The 19,418-nt window shown below is 44.0% G+C and overlaps 1 protein-coding gene across 1 annotated transcript; it reads left to right on the top strand.

Moving 5' to 3' along the window:
* The first annotated feature begins 514 nt into the window (after nt 1-514).
* On the top strand, nt 515-19,139 carry golgb1 (golgin B1). The gene is made up of 20 exons (XM_034133675.1): nt 515-2,181; nt 2,979-3,057; nt 3,233-3,403; nt 3,521-3,634; nt 4,683-4,850; nt 4,958-5,074; nt 5,562-5,675; nt 5,884-6,586; nt 6,679-6,755; nt 7,591-7,651; nt 8,011-13,027; nt 13,115-13,526; nt 13,609-13,842; nt 14,394-15,194; nt 15,334-15,527; nt 15,827-15,986; nt 16,232-16,332; nt 16,423-16,494; nt 16,868-16,955; nt 17,060-19,139. Exons 2-20 carry the CDS (start codon nt 2,989-2,991, stop codon nt 17,195-17,197), a joined length of 8,811 nt encoding a protein of 2,936 aa, XP_033989566.1. The 5' UTR covers nt 515-2,181; nt 2,979-2,988; the 3' UTR covers nt 17,198-19,139.
* Nucleotides 19,140-19,418: the final 279 nt, after the last annotated feature.

The following is a 19,418-nucleotide window of genomic DNA, read 5'->3' as shown; positions in this document are numbered from 1 at the left end:
CAGAGTTAACATGAGCTTTTTTTGTACAGTCCCTCCAGGCTAAAAGTGTATTGACCACTGTAAAACATTATTTCTGAGATTTGCAGAATCAGTAACGTCTTTCAAATAATGTCTCAAAACATATCTTGCACCTTGATGCTTTTTTTCCCCAGTATTTATTTCTTCCGTTTTAGCCTATTTTTTGTATTACTTTTGGGATTTTTCGGGTTATATACAGTACTACGTCTATAACACTGTCTTACCACATCATACCAACATTTCTATTTTTCTATATTTAAACTGAAAAACCTAAGTATTATTACTTCGTCACAGTGAAAATTATTCAGTTGTATGCCTACAATCTTAACATGCGACTTCCTATTATAATCATACCATCTCACTTTACCAAATAACTTTGAAATGTGATAATTACCCTTGCATAGTTCATGTATCTTATGTTAGTTTTTGTTTAACCATGTGAATCACCTTGTTTTTAAAGGTGCTGTAAATAAAAACATTACTATATATTCGATAGAGAATTTTATTGGGATACCACAGTTTAAAACCAAGAAGGCATGGCTGATTGTTACAGTGACTTATTAAACATAACAGTTAGTATCATTACTTTAAAAACAATGCAAAACGCTTTTTGATCTCAGTGATGATACCAGAAACAAGTAAAATAATAAATCCATCTTCATATCTTCCTAAGCAGTATTGTGTTAGTGGTATTCAGCAGATAGAAGTGCAGTTAATGTTTCCAACAATGCATTCTTAAAACTTCATTAGTCATTAAAACAGACAAATAACACAGATATATACATGTTAGTGCATAAACTGGAAGCTAAATGAGCTATCAAAATATTGATATTAAAATATATGCACTAATACAAAACAAAAAATAAAAACGTCATTAGTAAATGCAGCTGTGGGTCCTTTTAAAGCAACATTTCACTTCCAATTTTGTAATTTCTCACATCGACATTTAAAGAATGGTTTAATTAATAGTAGTTGCCTCTGGAATACATTCAGGAGCAGCGTAACTGGCCATAAAACTTGCAAAATAGGATAAGAGTTTCAGATTATAACAGGAAAACCACAGGAAGCATAATCTCCACAGGAAGCTCATTGTTCATTCAAGGATTTTCATTACTAATACCACATAAGAATTGGCCTGCTGGACAAAAACAATATATTTTGCAGCAAAATTAAATATGCTTCAGACAGGCACCGATTTAAGAAAATCAACATTTGGCTGGTATGTAGCTTTTAATAAAAAATCCTACACCTGCTGTAGTGCAATAATGAGATTCGGAAGAGGCAACACATTTTACTCTAGTTTGCATTACCCTGTAACCCATTTGCATTAACAGCAGATATGAGTGACGAAACGCAGCAACAATTTTACCTCACAAATAGAGCAATATTTTTCCAACATTTTGGAAGAGCTTTAAGACAAATTCGAATGATGGAATACACATTATGTAACCACATATAACAAATAGCTATATTTAAAAGCTTAAAAAAGTAAAGAGCTATATGTTTTCAGTAAGGCCTCATTATCCTTCTTCATATTCAGTTTCCAAATCCCCTTCAGGTTCACGGTGCGGTCTTTGTGGTTGTCTCAATTTGGCCTTAGGTGTAAACAACACAGTTAAAATAAGTTTAGTCAATGTTGATGATCCATGTCAGAGCTCGTGCAGATCTCTCTGGCACCTCCACCAGCGACACTTATCCTCCTTCCCCAGTGCAGATATTTGTAGATGGAGTCAAACACTGACACTGTGTAGCGTGCAAACAGGCTGGTCCACTTCACTGCGTCCACCATCCACTGCACTGTGCGCCCCACAAAGGCCACAAACACTGTGGTGTAGTGAAACAGCAGCAGCAGACTCCTCCCAAGCTGCTTCGCATGGTTGATGATCATGATCAAACTTTGTTCATGCCCTGCCATCATTATACTGTTTGGAGGCTAATTGAATGTGTTTTTTTTAAAGTATATTAAATGCAGATACTCCCTAGAAAGTACACGCCTGTGAATTTGCAGACAGTCCCTTATACACGCAGATCCCGGCTGTCCAATCAGAACACAGGAAATGTTGTTTCCGGGAATGTTTGGTGATGTGGCTATGCTCTGACATCCATCCGAGGAAATATATCACATAAAAAGCAGATACATTCACCTGGAAAGCACTCGAACAGGTGAGTCAAAATGTCCTTCTTTTAAAAAAAAAGCTCCACCAGTCACTGGGTTGCAAAGTAGAGCTGTCATCCGTCAAGGAGAAAAACTCAGCTGTGCATTTTTAAAGAAGCTGTCCTTATTTACCAGCTTTAGATAGCATTAAGTAGCATTAGCTTACTTACTGTAATTGTGCAAACTACAGCCAGAGTAAACACCGGGTGTCTTGGCACAGTGTCTCCTTAACACTGCTGTTTCTTTATCTTAATATGTGTCTTCTAATTTTTAAAGACACCGTTGTCCAGCCTCTTGCAAAGTTTGCCGTCCATTTTCGCGTTAGCTAGCTATAATCGTTGCTGTTCACAAAAAGAGTGACGCAGCCGCAGTGGAAAGTCAGGCTGGTTCGGAGGAAGTCGGCTCTGTTCGATCCAACTCGGAGAAGATAGGTTGGGGATCTCTGCCAATGTGTTGCTTTGCACATATTTGCGTGAGGGGGAAATGCAAATAAGTACAACATATGGGAAAATGTTAGCACAGAATAAGTTGAATAGTTATTTCTGTAAGCATGGTTCTGCAAAATGCCTTGTTCTGAAAATAACAAAATATAGAAAATAATGTAATATTCATGTTCATTCTAAGTTGTTAACATTTTACACAATTGTAACAACACTAAATTCCTACGCACAGTTAAAGAAGGAGCCATGAACATGGAATTCTTTATCACACTTATTGACTAAATGTAAACGGGAATCAATGTTTTAGAAGCAGATAAGGAAACATTTGACCATCATTACTGATGTTATATTGTTCCCCCTCGCAGTGGCATCTTTATGTTCAGCCGTCTGGCCACAGTCCTCCAGGAGCTCTCTGGAGAGGAGGGCCAAGATGGAGACCCACAGGTGAGAAAGCAACAGTACAATATGAAAAATCATTATGAAGGGTTTTGCTCAGTGTGTCTTCTACTTTTCAGCTAAAGATGTAATAATATCTGGTTCAATTTCAGCTGTTTTTACAGGTTCGTTTTACAAAGTTAACCATAACAAATAAACGGACCTTCTCTCTGTCCTTGAGCAGGGCATGCTGGTGCCTCAGCTCCCCGCCGGTGAGGGCCAGGCTCCAGGGGAGTCAGAGGCCCCTGAGGAGGCCTTGGAGAGGCTGGCTCATCTGGAACAACTGGTGGTCCAGCTGAAGGAGCTCATCCGAGAAAAAGACACTGCGCTGTCTGACAAAGATGCAAAGCTCAAGGTAAATAATCTTTGTGTGTGAGTCTGCTATCGAGAGTCCAAAAGTCTCTTAATCGTGTTCTTTATGCCAATGTCTTTTATCAATTAGCGCTAATGTTTTTTTGCTTTATATCCACAGAATGAGAAAGACGAAGCTGAGGCCCGCTTCACCAAACTCAAACTGCAGGCCAAAGCCAAGATGGCTTCACTCAGCAAACAGATCACTGAGCTGAAAGGACAAGGAGGAGCACCAGTAAGTTTGAATAAGGCTTAATACAAGGTGCCTACTAGTGATGTGTCGGTCACGAACGAGCCGATTCTTTTGAACGGCTCTTTGGTACGAACGAGGGGAACCGAATCGTACTTGGTGAGAGCCGTTCTTTTTATCGTTCAATCGTTGGTCCGCACTCACTGCCTGCCAAAATCCACTCGCCTTTTAAAAAGCTTGATTTTGTTCCCCAAATGTATTCTGTGAAGACCCGCCCCTACTCTGATTGGTAGGTTTCAGCACGAGGAGTGAGGTGGGGTGGTTCTTAACGGAATACGCGAGAGAGAGAAGTCATAACAAGTGGTACAGGACAGGTAGACGACGTGTTTTTCGGATGGAAAATGAGCCAAATGCGAAAACGCAGCAGCATTTGGATGCACTTCAACCAAAACCCAGGCAGTGATAAAGCGCACCATTTGTAAAAGCATATATCCTTTAAAGCAGGGTCAACGAATAATCTCCATCGCCACTTAAAAACACAGTATCTAATATTAAGAGTTGCGTGAATTTCATTCAAGGCAAGGCAACTTTATTTACTTAACACATACAGAGGGTAAATTCAAAGTACATTCACTGACATGAATGACATTGATATGGCGCCACCTTGTGTCATGTTTACAATGCAGATTATTGACATTAGGTCTGGCAATACAGTCAATCATTATCCTGGTGATTATTTCGCAGATAAACCTAGTAACCCCGGCTCTTTTGAACGGCTCTTTGAAAGGAACGGAGCCATAAGATCCGGCTCCCTTCAAAGAGCCATAATTCCCATCACTAGTGCCTACCATGTCGAGTGTAATCCTTGAAAATTGAAAAAAGTACGTAGAGAGTGCTGTAATTTCTTCTTTAAATGTGTGTATGAACACTTAAAATGGTCATGGTTGTATGATAGTTGCAAAACATCCTCCAGTATCCTGTATAGTTCCTATAGTTCAGTTCCTATATAGACTGAGATATGCCCCTTGTTCACTAAAAACCAACAATAAGGCTCAATGCTTTTATCTGATTCCAACATCTGTTTTGTCTACAGCAGAGTCCAGACAGCTCTTTCACTGGAGCCGGTACTGCAGTCGAGGAGGAGCTCCAAGAACTGAGGAACAGGCTGAGGGAGGAGGAGGCGAACAGCAGAGAGCTGCAGGAGCGACTCCGGACCACAGAGCAAACCCTTCAGGACAAGGAATCTGCCCACGCTGAACAGGTGACATCACTGTGTTTATAGCAACATATAGACATATTGTGTAAAACAATTACAGAGTTCATTCATGATTCTGCTTTCTAAATGAATTCTTGTGCTTTTGTTTTCAGTTGCAGAAACTGCAGGCTGTGGTCTGTGAGAAGGACGTGCGTTTCCAGGAACAGATCCAGAAACATGAAGAAGAGCTGCTCACAGCACAGTCTCAGAGTGACGGCCAGCTTCAGCAGGTACAACATCCAAGAGTGCTTTAAATAACTTGCATTCAAAGTGAGGATTATATATTTATCAACCCATTTTACCCCTACTCCAAGAATTAGTTTGGTTTTCCTTCTCTTTCTATTCTCTTTTTGTTTATTTGTATAGCTACAACTTACTAATATGGTGATTATCAATTAGTCTGCTTGTTATTACCGCAAATAAACATAGGTTAATGAAATGTCAATTTAGTTTTTCTTTTACAGTACAATCTCTGCAACATACAGTATAACACCTTCTAGTCCTAACATCGCAGATGAACACAACCTAAACACTTTATTCTGAAGGAAAATGGATAACTGGCAAATCACTGGAATTTGCTTCTGATCATCTTAAGGGGGAGAACACAACAAGCAATGTTTTTTTTTAGCTTGTAAAATAGCAAATGATGTCCACACATCACAGATTAATTCACCATTAATACAATCATTTGGTCACTATGTTTTTCTGCTCTCCCAGGCCCTGAATGCAGCACAGAGGCGCTGTGAGGAGCTCGAGGAGGCCTTAAACTCTCGATCCCAAGTGCTGGAAATGCTGCAGCAGGAAGTGAGCAGCGCTGATCAACAGAAACAGGTACAGAGCTGGATTTAGTGCATGTTGACTGTTCTGCACACTGGCAGCACATGTTGCAATTATTCTTGCTCCTGCTAGATGAAAAGAAAACTGTTCAAACAGACACACCCTCATCTTGATGGCACAACATTATTATGCATTGTTTGGCGTAGCCACAAAAAACACACCCACTCAAGTCCTCCTTCTCTCTTGTCTAATTTCTGCACAGATCCTGACCGCTCAGTTCCGGCAGATGGAGCAGGAGCTGGCCGAGGCCGCCATGCAGCGGGAGGAGGAGAGGCAGCAGTGGAGCGGACAGGCCAGCAGGGCCGATGCAGAAGTGGCAGCCCTCAGATCCAGCCTGGAGGACTTCGAAAGGGACAGGGCGGAGCTGGTGAGGCAAGATGGTGAGCTGGCCGCTTTGAGAGAGGCAGAGCATGGGAATCTGGAAGCTCTGGAGAGGGAGAGGATGGAATTTGCCAGATTGGAGAGAGAGCTGTCTCTGATGAAAGAGGCTGAATTTGCAGCTGTACAAGCCAGCCATGATGCTTCAGAGAGCGACAGGGCGGAAATACTGCGGCTTGAAAGCGAGCTTGCATCCCTGAGAGAGGCTGTTGTTCATTCCAGCGAAGACGCCTCAGAGAGGGAGCAATCAGAAGTAGATAAACTGGAGCAGGAGCTGGCCTCGCTGAAGGAGGAACATGAAGATGCCCAGAAGAAGCGGGAGGTCTTGGCTGAGATTTGGAAACATCTTCGCTTTTTGGCTGTCGAGGATGAGCAAGCAGCAGAGGAAGTCCCCGTCCCTTCTGACCTCTCCCTGTTCCTGGACACTGTGCAGACTATTGAGACACAACTGACCAGGCTGAGAGAGGAACGCAGTGAGAGCGAGCAACGCTGTGCACATCTCACCCACACCATGGAAACCCTTCATGGTAACATAATGTGTTTGTGTTTGTTTATAACATAATGTGTTTGTGTCAAGCCTTTTTATTAAGATGCTATAACATGAATCTTCAATTTTCAGATCAACTTGACAGAAATACCACAGAACATGAGGAAACTGCTGCCAGGATACAACAGCTGGAGCATAACCTTATAACAGTGAGTGCTAATATTTACATATGATCTGTATCTGGATGCATTATCTGAGTCATGGCAGGCTTTTGCATTTATAGACTAGAAGAAGACTAGATTCTCTCTGTCGTTTCTGTCAAAGACATTCGGCCGATAGGAAGAGTTGGGTGACCTGCAGTGTCAACTCGCTGGGCAGGTTTTCTTCTTTAAATTGTGGTCATGCTGCACGGATCACATTCACACATATCTGAGGAACGATGCACAATGCGAGCCTGGCCACCTACAAATGTGGTCTCTCCGGTTTTGTCACATTCCAAACAGAGCATTTTGCATGCATTCACACCAGATATGATTTATAAACATCATGCTAATGCTAGGCTGAAGAAGAAGCAACTTGTTTTGTATCAAATGTAAACTTGTAAATAAGCTCTCTGATGCTCTGCACATGCTTTAACTTTTAAAGTTTAAAATAAATGTTATTGTGGGACTAAAAGCTTGGTATAGACTGAGGTGTAAAAAGCTAAAGTAGTTCTTAATATCTACAATGTCAGACAGCCGTGTCATTGTATGTTCCTCTTTCATTGATATACCGTTTGCACAGTCAGCTTTTATTTTGCGAGTAAAGGGCAAGTTGACTGCTCTTATCCTCTGAAATGAAATGTCCCTTATCCCCTCTGCACTGATCAACTGTTATACCTTACTGTCTTATCCCGTCTTCACTTAAGGCCATATATAGTGCTGACATAGATTTAAGGACAATGATAGAAGCCATGTCAAGCTTTTTAAAGGGTTTCTTTAGTATATGTTTTAATAATAAGGTCAAACAAATGTAATTCTGCAATTTGAAATGTTTTTGTTTCAGACACCTGAAAGAGATGATGTGACTGAACCATCGGGCCAGGATTCAACTGAAGCTAAACATGGTACACAAATTGGATTTGTTTTTCCAAGATAAAACTCATACATTAAATGGAAGCATACGTACAATCAAACAAGTAAAGAGCTCTTGGTGGCTAGGCCACTTTAAAAAAATTAATTGAGCTATAACTTGTGTCAGCCAGTGATTTTTTGCTACATTATCCTTCTACTCCACTACCTTTAGTTTACAACTATAGTGATTTGCTACTACTACTGCTGTAGATTTTGAGTTCTTTATTTTGTGACAGCAGTTATATAAAATAACAAACATCAGGACCAAATCAGTGTGCCATTCAATTACATTTTGAGAATTCAAGAAGTAACAGAAATGCTAAATACCATCTCCTGTTATTGTCTTTCACAGAGCACATACTGGAACTAGAGCAGCAGCTTTTAGAAAGAGACAAGGAGCTGCTGGCCTTGCGAGAGTCCCTCAGACAGGCCACTGAGCAGAGCGCCAGTGGGGTTGCATCGTCTGAAAACTACGAACAGACCCCAGATCAGGGTCAGGATGCCGATACGCCCCTCCATGACAGTTCTGCAGCTCTTTCTGGCTTCATGGAGGATTCACGTGACGACGAAACCACCTTAGTTGCCGAAGACACGTCAGTCTTCTCCATGTCTGCTGGTACTGAGAGCAGCCCAGAGCTCATCGGAGACCAGTCCGAGTCCCCGGAAGAATCCAAAGGAGCCTCCTCAGATGAGATGGTGGCCAGTAGTGATTCAGAGGTGGCCCACAGCAGCTGGACCCTCCTGGAAGCTTTGAATCAAGATGGAGGCCAAGAGTGGCCGTCCAACCTGCAGGACTTTAGCCAGCTGCAGTCCTGGGAGGCGACGAGCATGGAGCAGGAAACCTCCACAGTTCAAGTCGATTCCTCCTCTGTCATTATCAGAGAGACGGTTCAAGTTCACGTGACTCAGCAGAGTTCTTCCACCACAGAGGGCAGCATATCCTCTGGTCAGGTCTTTGCTCAGGCTTTAGCTGAGGAGCTCCAGAAGAGGTACAGTGAGATTCTGGCTGAGCTTCAGAGGCTCAGAGAGGCAGCTGCAGAGTCACAGGAGAAAATCAAGAGCTTGGAAGAAGAGACACAGTATCTTACTGCTGCCAAAGAAGAAGCAGAATCCCAGTCCAATAGTTTTGAAGAGGAACTTCAATCCACCAGAGAGGAGATGGAAAAGCTCTCTCAGAACAGCAGCTCTGGGGTGGAGAAATACGGTGTTGAAATGCAGCTTCTAGAAGAACAGATAGACATTTTGAGCAGTCAAAGTAAAACTAAGGAAGAGAGGACCCAGGCCCTGCAGGCAGATCTGGAAACAGCTCAACAAGCTTTCTCAGAGCAGGAGGGGCATGTCAGGATGCTCAGTGCTCAGCTGGAGGAAAGGGAGCTCCTCTCCTCTGAGCTCGAAAGGAGACTCCAAGAGATGGAAAACAGCATGTTGGAATACTCTCAGACATCAGAGCTCAATAATGACACTCTATCAATAAAGGACACGGAGATCAGCGAGCTGCAACTCCTTCTCGGACAAAAGGAGCAAGAAGTGATGGAGCTCAATGACAGTATGTCAGCAAAACTCCTCCAAGCAGAGGAAGAGAAGTTCCAGATAAATGGTGAAGTCAAATTGCTGAAGGAGCAGATAGTAGACTTTGAGAAAGTCAGAGACGAGAAACAGAAAGAGAGTTCTGAAGACTCAGGCGCTCATGTAGATGATGAACTCACTAGTGTGCGAAAGGAGAAAGGCGTGCTGGAGACCCAACTGATGACCACCAAGAAGAAGTTGCAGGCTGCACTTGTGCAGCGCAAAGAGCTCATGAAGAAGGTTGCTGATTTTGATGTAGAAGTGAAGAAATTGAAAGAGCGAGAGGTTGAAACTCCTGCAGACATCCCAGAGGCAGAACAATCCAGAGGGCAGGAGATCCAGGAAATGGACGCCAAACTCCTCGAACTCCAACAAACTTTAAGAACCAAAGAAGAGGCGGTTGAGGCCCTTGATCTGAAGATGACTCAACAGGATCAAGCTCTCACCGAAACACTTGCCGTGAATAAAAAGCTAATTGAAGAAGCTGAACGCTCTCAGCAGGCTGACGGTCCCCCTGAAATAACTGCGTTACAGTCCCAAGTGGCCTCTCTTGAAGCAGAGTGCGAAACTCTTCAGAAGAAAGTTCAGGAGGCTCAAGAATCTCGCAAGGAAACCATCCGCAAAGCCAAAGAGAAAGACAGGCACCACCGGGAACAGCTGAAGCAGCAGAAAGAAGAATACAGTGAGCTCGTAGAACGATCTGAGGAGCAGAGCGCTCAGAGAGAAGTTCTTCTGGCTAAATTGAGAGAATTAGAAGAACAAATAAGCACTGAACCTCCCAAAGAGGCCAAGCAACTGGCTGAAAAAATGGAAAAGCAAGTAACAAGTGATTGGGTCCAGGAGGAATGGGTGGATTTTGCCACGTCGGAGACAGATTCATCACAACCACAATCCAGTGATCCGGTCCAGCAACCTGCAGAGCAGTCGGTCTTTTCTGAACAAATGGATGAGTCTTTGCAAGCCCTCAGAGGAGAGATCCAGACCGTGCGGATGGCTAACGCAGAGCTAGAGAAGCAGCTGCAGGAAACCCACACCAGTTTGTCACTGAAGGAGGCTGAATTATTGGAATTGGGCGAAGAGCTGCAGGCCCTACGAGAAAAGGAAAGACAGATTGATGCACTCTCAGAGGAAGTTAATGATCTCAGAGAAAAGTTTCACCAAGCTGAGGCTTACGCTGAAACCCTGAAAGCAGAGATGGAAATTGCAGCAAAAGCAACATCTGAAGATTCCACATCCTCCATCACAACTCTTCAGGCGGAGGTGGAGGACTTCAAGGAGTTCCTCGACAATAAGAACCTTGAAATCATGGAGCTAGGTCAGCAGCTTAGCGAGCAGAACTCTCTCATACACTCGATGCAGGACACGGTGTCTCAGAAGGATCAGCTGATAGTTTCTTTACAGGAAGAACTGAATGCTGAGCAAGAAAAATCCCAAAGGTTAGAGGTCGAGGTTCCACAGAAGCAAGAGGAAGAAAAAGACAGCGAGGCAAAGACCCAGCAGCTTCAAAGGAAACTTCAGGCTGCTCTGATTTCTCGCAAAGAGGTCTTAAAAGAAAACAAAACCAAAAAGGAACAGCTGGCTGAAACTGAGAAGCTCATTAAAAAGCTGAAGCAGAAAATGGAGTCTGTTGAAAATGAGCTGGAGAAGCTGAGAGCGGAAAGAGTCAGACTGATTGATGAAGTTGACCGGACATTAGTGGAAAACCAAAGCTTAGGATCATCCTGCGAGAGCCTCAAACTGGCCATGGAGGGCATAGTGAGTGAGAAAGACGCCTGTAAGCGGGAAGTGGAGCTGGCCAGAGAAGAGGCAGCCAAAGCCTGCAGAGAATGGGAGGAGAAGGTTCAAGGCATGAAGGACGAGTACGAGACTCTGCTCAAGTCGTACGAAAACGTGAGCGACGAGGCCGAGCGAGTGCGGCGAGTCCTGGAAGCCGCCCGGCAGGAGAGGAAGGACCTCGCGACCAAGGTGAGGGCGCACGAGGCCGGGAGGCAGGAAGCTGAGAGACAAGGAGAAGAGGCACAGAAAGAGGTGGATTTGGTGAAAGACAAAATGAGAAAGTTTGCCAAAGGAAAGCAGCAGAAAATAATGGAGTTAGAGGAAGAGAATGAGAGACTCAGAGAGATGCAGGACAAGACCGTGGTAAAGCGAGAGGGAAGGGCTCTCAAAGCAGAGCTTGAAAGACTTCAGGATGAGCTGGGGGCTTTGAAAGCTGACTTGGATGCTACTGTGGCAGAAAGAGACTCTTTAGGGCAGCAGATTGAGGAACTGAAGGAACAGCTTGCCCAAACAGGACCGAAAGAGGACAATAGAACTAATGCAGCTGTTGAAGAAGAGGTAGTCACTGCCCAGCAATCAGATATAACCATGACCACAGCAGAGCCTGTTCAGAGTCAGAATGAAGACAAAGAAAAACCCTTGGAAGAAACACAAGCTGAACAAATAGCTGCAGCGCCTGCACCAGAAACACACTCTGAGGAAAAAGCAGAAATGACTGAAAGTGTTTTATTAGAGGAGAAAATGAGGGAGATGGAAGCAGCTGTCAATGCAGAGAGGGAACTGTGGCAGGAACAGGAGGCTAGCCTCAAAGCGGAGCTGGCCTCTCTTGAGCGAGATCTCCAGGAGAGTAAAGAGAAGGAGAGCCTTGTGGCCTCTCTGGAGAAGTGCCTCCAAGAGGGCAAAGAGAGAGAACGGAGCCTGGTGGAGGAGGGTGCAAAGAGGGAGGCGCAGTTCAAAGAGCTGCTCAGGAGCCTCGAAACCGAGAAGGACAACCTGGAGGAGCGTCTGATGAACCAGCTGGCCCAGCTCAACGGGAGCATCGCAGACTACCAGCAGGAGGCGGCGGACAACCGGGAGCACTTGGCCGAGCTGCAGCGGGAGGTGGAGCGGTTGGCGAGGGAGCGGGCCGAGTTGGAGGCCGAGGCGCAGAGCGAGAGCGACCGGGCCGCCAGGCTGGAGGAGGACATGAGGCAAGCGCAGAGAGAGAGAGCAGAAGCAGAAGCAGAGTCTGGTAAACAGAGGGAGCTGGAGCAGCAGCTGAGGTCCGCTCAGAGGGTCAGGGAAGGCAGCCAGAGCAGAACGCGGCAGCTGGAGGAGCTGCTGAGGGAGAAGCAGCTGGAGGTCCGGCAGCTGCAGAGGGACTGCATCAAGTACCAGGAGAGGATCAGCGAGATGGGTAGAGACGCTAAGGCGCTGCAGCAAGGTTACGACGAGCTCCAGAATAAGCTAGAACAATCCCAACTGGAGACTTCTAAAACTCTAGATGACCTGAAAAGGACAGAAGCAGAGTTGGATACCTGTAAATCTCAGCTGGTTGAGGCCCAGAAGCAGGCAAGCGTAGCTATAGCGGAGAGGAATACCATGGAGCAGAACGCCCAACAGAGAGAGGCCTCGATGAAAGCAGAGGCGGAGCAGACCCTGGACTCTGTGAGGTTCAGACTCGGAGGCGAACTGAAGGAGATGGAGCTGAGACTGGACGAGGTGGACAGAGAGCGGGACAAGGAAGAAGAAGCGACCCTAGAGGCCAGAGAGGTCGCAAGAGCAGCCGAGAGACGAGCCCAGGAGCTGCAAGCCCGTCTGGACGAGTCTCTGGCCAGGTTAGCTGCCTTCTCGCGCTGCATGTCCTCACTGCAGGACGACCGAGACAGAGTTTTGGACGAGACCAAACAATGGGAGACTCGCTTTAGTGACTCTCTGCAGGGTAAGGAGGCCGAGGTGCGGGAAGCTGAGACACGAGCAAAGGATCTGACAGAACAGCTTCAGAGAGAATCTGCTCTGAAGGAGCAACTTCAGCTATCAGTTGACAGGTAAAAACGTCCTCTTCCTCTCCATTTTTCCTTGATTGTATTTAGCTTTTTAGCTTAAAACTTACAAGATGTTTCTTCTTCTTTAAGGCTGGAGAAGGCAGAGAAAGATTTGAAGCTGAAACTGGAAGGGGAGGAAAAGAAAGTCGCAGAGAGCCAAGCCGCCCTAGAGGAGGTGAAAAACAAGCTGCAGCAAACTACATCCGAGCTCCAGGCTGCGCAAAGTGAAGCTCACGCTCTGAAAAGAGAGGCGGAGAGTCTCAACCAGAGGGCCAGAGCTCTGGAGGAGGCTGTCGGGCGGCTGCAGGGTGAAGTGGACCAAGCCAGGACAGAGCTGAGTGAGCGGGAGGCCGAAGAGAGGCGGCTGTGTCTGAACGTGGAGCAACTAGAGACAGACCTGCGCTCCTCTAAAGCCCTGACAGAGAGTCTGCAGACTGAGTTAAATGAGAAGGAAAGGAGAGAAGTGGAAATGCTGGGAGAGAAGGAGCATGCTGTTGCTCAGGTATTTATAGGTTTTTATCTGCAGCATTCCCTATATATTGTTGACAAATTGTTCACTTCTCATGTTTGTTTTTGTTTCCCAGGCTGCAGAGGAGGCTAGAAAGGAGGCCGACAGCAGGGCAAAGGAAGCTGAGGAGGAGCTGGAGCAGAGGAGAGGGGAACTGAGGGATCTGGAAGAAAAACTGCGAAAGGCTGAAGAGGAGAGCAACAACAGAAAAACCAAACTGGACTCTTTCATGAAGGCCATGGGCTCCCTGCAGGATGACAGAGACCGAGTGCTCAACATGTACAAACAGCTGGAGGAGAAACACCTGCAGGTAACACACACAAACCTAAAGCTTAGAGTATTGGTAGTAGAGGAAATCATGTTTATTTTCAATGTAATACCTCACAGGAACTGGAAAGAATTGCTCAAAGCTGTTAGTTCCTGAGCACATCTTAACAAACTCCTTGTTTAAGAAGCAATAATGAAACACAGCAAGAGGAAAATGATTCTCTGAGTTACACATTAGTTCATACCTTTTTCTTTTCTGTATTAGAACAATCCTGACATCCTGAAGTTTTTGAGGGATGGTAGCTTGACTAGATATATGCTTTATTTTAATCCTAAATACTCCAAACATAGTCTCAAAAAGAATCCTGCAAAAAATGTTGTAACTTTAAGTATTATTAGAACATATGGCTTAATTGTTATGAAGTTTAAGGCACGTGTCTGCAAACCTTTTAGACAACCTTCCTTTTTTAAGAAAGTGAAAAATATGTCAGGCACAGAGAGCTTGTAATGGTGCTTTTGATAGACCCTTTCATTCATTTCTTCTGTGAGTTGTATGCCCAGCTGATGATATACGAATGTTGTTGTGTGTGTCAGGTGATGCTGGAGAAGGACGGTCTGATCCAAGAGGCGGCAGGGGAGAACAACAGCCTGAAAGAAGAGCTGCGCTCTCTGCTGGTCCAGAGAGACGACCTGTATGCTGAAAGGTCTCAGCTGTCCGCTCAGCTCCACGGCTACCGCGATGAACTGAACCAAGTCCTGAGCATGAAGGACTCTCAGCACAAGCAGCTTCTGGCAGCTCAGAGAGCACGCATTGCGGAATTAGAAAGTCAGGTAAAGAGTGTAATCAGAGCCGGAGAGACGGGAGTGGAAGCAGTGAAAGTGGAAAGGGAGGCTCTAAGCCAGGCTGCACCACAGGTGATAGATGCTCCCGGTGCAGAGGTGGAGAAGCTAAGGGAGCAGCTGCAAGCAGCCAGAGAGCAAGTGGAGGCTTTGGAGGAGAGATTACAGAAGGAGAGACAGGAGCAGCAGGGCAGGAGCAAAGAGCTGTCAGAGCTGCGATGGGAGGGGGGGGTGATGCGGACAGAGTCAGAGAACGCTCAGGAGAGGGTGGCGGAGCTGGCCAGAGACCTGCTGGCTGTGGAACAGAGTCTGCTGGCAGAGAGAGAGATGACCACGCAGCTGAGAGCAGAGAATCAGTCCTTCTCAAAAGCCATGGCCTCCCTGCAGGACAGCAGGGACCAGGCTCTGAACAAGGCCCAGGAACTGAGCCTGAGACTGGAGGAGATGAGTAAAGCAGGGGGCGTCCCAGTACCCAGCAGCCCCGGGGGCTCCACTGGAGAAGTGTGGGGTCTGAAGAATGCACTACAAGCCCTGCAGAATGACAGGGAGAGACTGGTGAGTTACATGTCTGACAAATACATGTAAATATTATGGACATCACAAATCTCCTGGCAAAGAAATATATGATGTTGTGGATTTTCATTGACATCTATTCCAACATCTATTTTTTCTCCTTCCTTCTCTTTGTGTGCAGCTAGAGCAGCTTCAGACACAGGCGACTGAGCTCAAGAAGCTGAAGTCAGAGCTGGCTCGACTTGGAGCCGGAGAGCTGATTAAAGTCAGCCAGGAGCTGTATGAAGAGAGGAAGAGGAATGAAGACATGCTCAGTATCATCATGCAGCTGGAGAATGTGGCGGAAATGGGCAAACAGCAGATAGAAACTCTCAGGTGAGACACAGAGGCAGAGTTTAGAAAAGCAAAATGTCACAAAAGTGTTTCAAGACCTTAATTAGTCTTCAAATGTATGAATCTTAAAATAGGACCTTAATTGGTTTTATAAATGTCTTTCAAAAGTCTATATAAATGCTAAGACATGGGAAGAAAGATTTGATGAATCACTATGTTGCTTTTTTTTTTATTATTAAGAAAATGCCACGCATTAATGCCATACGTACCAGGATACTAGAGGTGTAGGAACCCTGCTTTTCTGTTTGTGATTGAATATGAATTTGTCTTGGTCTTATCAGACTGGAGCGTATGGACTGGATGGCTCAGGCGGAGCAGCTGAAGCAGCAGACCCTCACCACTCTTTCAGAGAGAGACCAACAACTGCGGCAACTCAGCGCCATGCTGGAGGAGGCCCGCACTCGGAAGCCCAAACTCCAGCAGGAACACTATCAGAGAGAGGTATACAGCTGCTGCTACTTCTGACTGCAAAGGAACATTATAGATGTTTGTGTCCTTAATATATGGTTCCACATCTCACTTTGGGAATAACAATTGGACTTCAAGTTGTTAGAAATATTTGACTTTGATCCAAAGCTCTCCAGAAATGTAGCTTGCACAAGGTTTGATTTAAACCTATAAAATCTACAGAACATAGGATAAGGATGCTTCATATAACGTGGATCCTTTTATAATCTTTTTTTCAGGGAACAGAGGAAGTGGACAGCGCTCCCGGAGCCCCACAGGAGCGTAGCAGCCTGTCAGACAGCCATGCATACATAGCTGAGGTCAAAGAGCTGCAGGGAAGGTAAAGTAGAGGTCAAACTTTACCTGAAACACTGTTTAAAAGATTAAGGATAACATTTACGGATACTAATCCATTTCATTCTTGCATCAGGCTAGATCAAGAGATGCAGCAGAGAGTGGCTGCTGAGGAGCAGCTGATGGCCACACAGGATCAACTCAAACGGTATGAAAAGTGATGCAAGATAAAAGACAAGGGAACTTAAAGCAATATTTTAATGTTATACTGTATATTAGATCAAATCACTATGTAATGTAAAATGGATTACTTCTAAAGACAATTTGCTTTTTTCAATCCAAAACAATGATACTTAGTTATTAAAATAGAAGAACTTGATAAACATGATCACAAAATTGCTTGTTATTGTTAAATATTATGTGTTTAACGTTGAGTGAATGATCAAGATTTTTAATCGCAGTTAATAAACAGTGCTTCAGAATATTTGTTCTGCATCTAAAAAGTGAATCTTTAAGCTCTCAAATGTGTTTAATCGACCAATTATCACCACTAACATTTGTTTTATTATTATTATTATTAGTCACAGCCAGGGTACATGGCACTCGGCACAGGAGGAGGATCACTCGGAGACGGCTGTTTTTATCGAGCAGGAAGGAGCCGTCACTCGAGTAAGGCTCCCTCTAATGTCCCCTTCCACCTCATTTGTCAAAGTAATAACTATAATAATACAGACGTATGAGCTGGATGTAACCTTGTCCTCTCTCTCCTGCAGGCTCGGAGAGGCGGCCCCAGCTTGATGCGGATGCTGCGGGGGGCTTTCTGCTCCCGTCAGCGCACCCCTCTGCTGCTCAGCCTCTATCTGCTCACTGTGCACATCCTGCTGCTGCTGTGTCTGGGTGGGCTCCTCTGAGAACCGCTCCCTTTAAACACCTGACCAATAGGATCACGAGTTAGAGAGAGGAGGGGAAAGGAAATGGAAATTTGACGCAGACCTAACCCAAGCCATCCATATCCATCCATCTGTTTTTTTTTAATGTCATCAATTATAAAAAGGTGTGTAGGAGGCTCTCCACACACACATTGCACTTTACAGGACTTAATGCTGCATTCATGCGCCCCTCGGATAATCCAATCCACAGAGTTGGGAAGTCGTTCTTCTGCCTTTATTAGCTTTAAGCCATTATGTGAAAACAACGCGTTTTGAGTGATCAGAAGACTAGAAAGACTTAATATAAAGTCCATTTAACAATTACCAACATTGACGTTACAGAGACAATTTTGTATTTTATTAATTCGATAGAGCACGACACGCTGATAGCAGTATATTTTTCCTGTCACTTCACGTGAACAGCAAATTACGGTATAACCATATTACAAATAACATAGGAGCAGAAATCGATAAGCAATGTGTTAATTATTTAAGTTTCTTACTGTATCCCAACTTTTACTTCTGTCCGCCATGTTACTGCTTTAGATATGAGCGTTGTTGTCTCATGACATGAGATTATGAAGTTGTGTACCGTCCTAAAATAACATAAATCCATTTTATTGTTCTGTCTTCAAGGGACCTAAGGAAACTTCCGATTATTCCCAATAACATGAACGCAGCATTCATATTTTATCCAAAGTATTTAGATGTATTTAGTTTGTTGTTAATGGTTTTAATTATGTTGCTTGTGTATGACTTCAAGGGAAACCCGAGAAGGAAGGACACAGGAGACTAAGTTTGCTTTCTGAAGTGTGTCATGATGGTGTTCTTTATGTGCCTTTATATTGGATTTAAAAGGGTCACTTCAAGTACGGACTTACCAGTTTTGTCAGTTTTACCGATTTCTATTGAAATGTTTGGCTGTTGAGTGATGGAAATCTTCCATCCACTTGCAGTGAACTAGCGTATTTGTCAAAAATGTCCAACTATAATTTGAAGATGGCTTGAGGTTCAGGACATGCTGTTATAATCCAGTCTCTTCCTATTCTACTCATTATATGCACAAAATCGGAGCACAGTGCAATATTTGCTCGTACACATTCCTGTAGTGCGTTTCCTTTTCTTTTCCTCTTATATAAATCACGAGAAAGGGGAGCATTATAGTGATATTTGTTATTATGTACGTAAGGTGGAAGTGGGTATTCCCTCCTAACATATCCAATAAGATCCCCTCCCCGTCCAGGCTTCTGTTGCACAGATTTAGATTTTACAGTTTGCTCTGTAGTTTTTACAGCAGGTGAACAATGTTACCGCAGTGTGGATTCATTCCAGAGGAGAAAGACTGCCGTCTTTCCTATCAATATCCATCCCATTATAATCCACTCCAATGTAGCATCATTTAATGCCATAGTAGTCAGAATGATCCACATGTATACTGACATCATCCTCTTGATTCCTGTTTATTTAATCGCTGAGTGTTGGTGAAGGATCTGTGCGCATCTTCTTTTAACGTTTATGTTCTTCATGTGTTACACACTGAAATATACTTTAACTGTAAATAACTTTAAAAAGGGCTGTATAGAAAACTAAAATGTAATAAAAGTGATGGTGGTTTAGATCAGGGACAGATCTTGTCAAGCATTAATTATTTGCTCATTTGTGTAGAAAAACCACATTGGTATATTTTAAATTACTGTAGTACTTTTGTCAGTAAATGGTTTTATTTAATTCATAAAATTAAAACAAAATGTTATCCGATGATTGAGCAAACATTTATAAATGTTGAAGTGACATAACAACTGTGATATTTTAACAATTGAACTGCTGGTTTTAAAACATAATGCTTCTCTGTGGGACTTTTTGTTGAAACATTTAAGTTACATTCACAAGTTATTTTAGCACAGAATAAAGATTAAACACATCAGCTGTGTCTGTCTGTACTGATGTCAGTGAACTTAAAGATGGAAGTTAAAAGAGTTCAGATGAGTATTACGTCTAAGTCAAAATAGAGCCAGTGGGTATGAAAAACAGGTTCAGCAACGTTTTATGCAGAATTGTACAATTCCTGGAGGGACATTAATCTATTGCCTTCAAATCATTTGCTTATATTTGCCAGAATTTAAGAGAAAAATGAAATAACTATGTTTAGCTATTTTTTCACACAAAATAATTTTCATGGCTAAACGTTGACGTCTGAGCCCAA

Source organism: Trematomus bernacchii, unplaced genomic scaffold (assembly GCF_902827165.1).
Source record: "Trematomus bernacchii unplaced genomic scaffold, fTreBer1.1, whole genome shotgun sequence".
NCBI lineage: Eukaryota > Metazoa > Chordata > Actinopteri > Perciformes > Nototheniidae > Trematomus > Trematomus bernacchii.
The sequence above is the reverse complement of the archived record's forward strand: the minus strand, read 5'-3'. Positions and strand labels throughout refer to the sequence as shown.

Excerpts from the sequence above, each read along its gene's own strand:
- golgb1 (XM_034133675.1), top strand. The coding sequence starts at position 2,989 with ATGTTCAGCCGTCTGGCCACAGTCCTCCAGGAGCTCTCTGGAGAGGAG. Across the intron at positions 15,195-15,333 it reads AGAATGACAGGGAGAGACTG|CTAGAGCAGCTTCAGACACA; the intron begins GTGAGTTACATG and ends CTTTGTGTGCAG. Across the intron at positions 16,333-16,422 it reads GTCAAAGAGCTGCAGGGAAG|GCTAGATCAAGAGATGCAGC; the intron begins GTAAAGTAGAGG and ends TTCTTGCATCAG.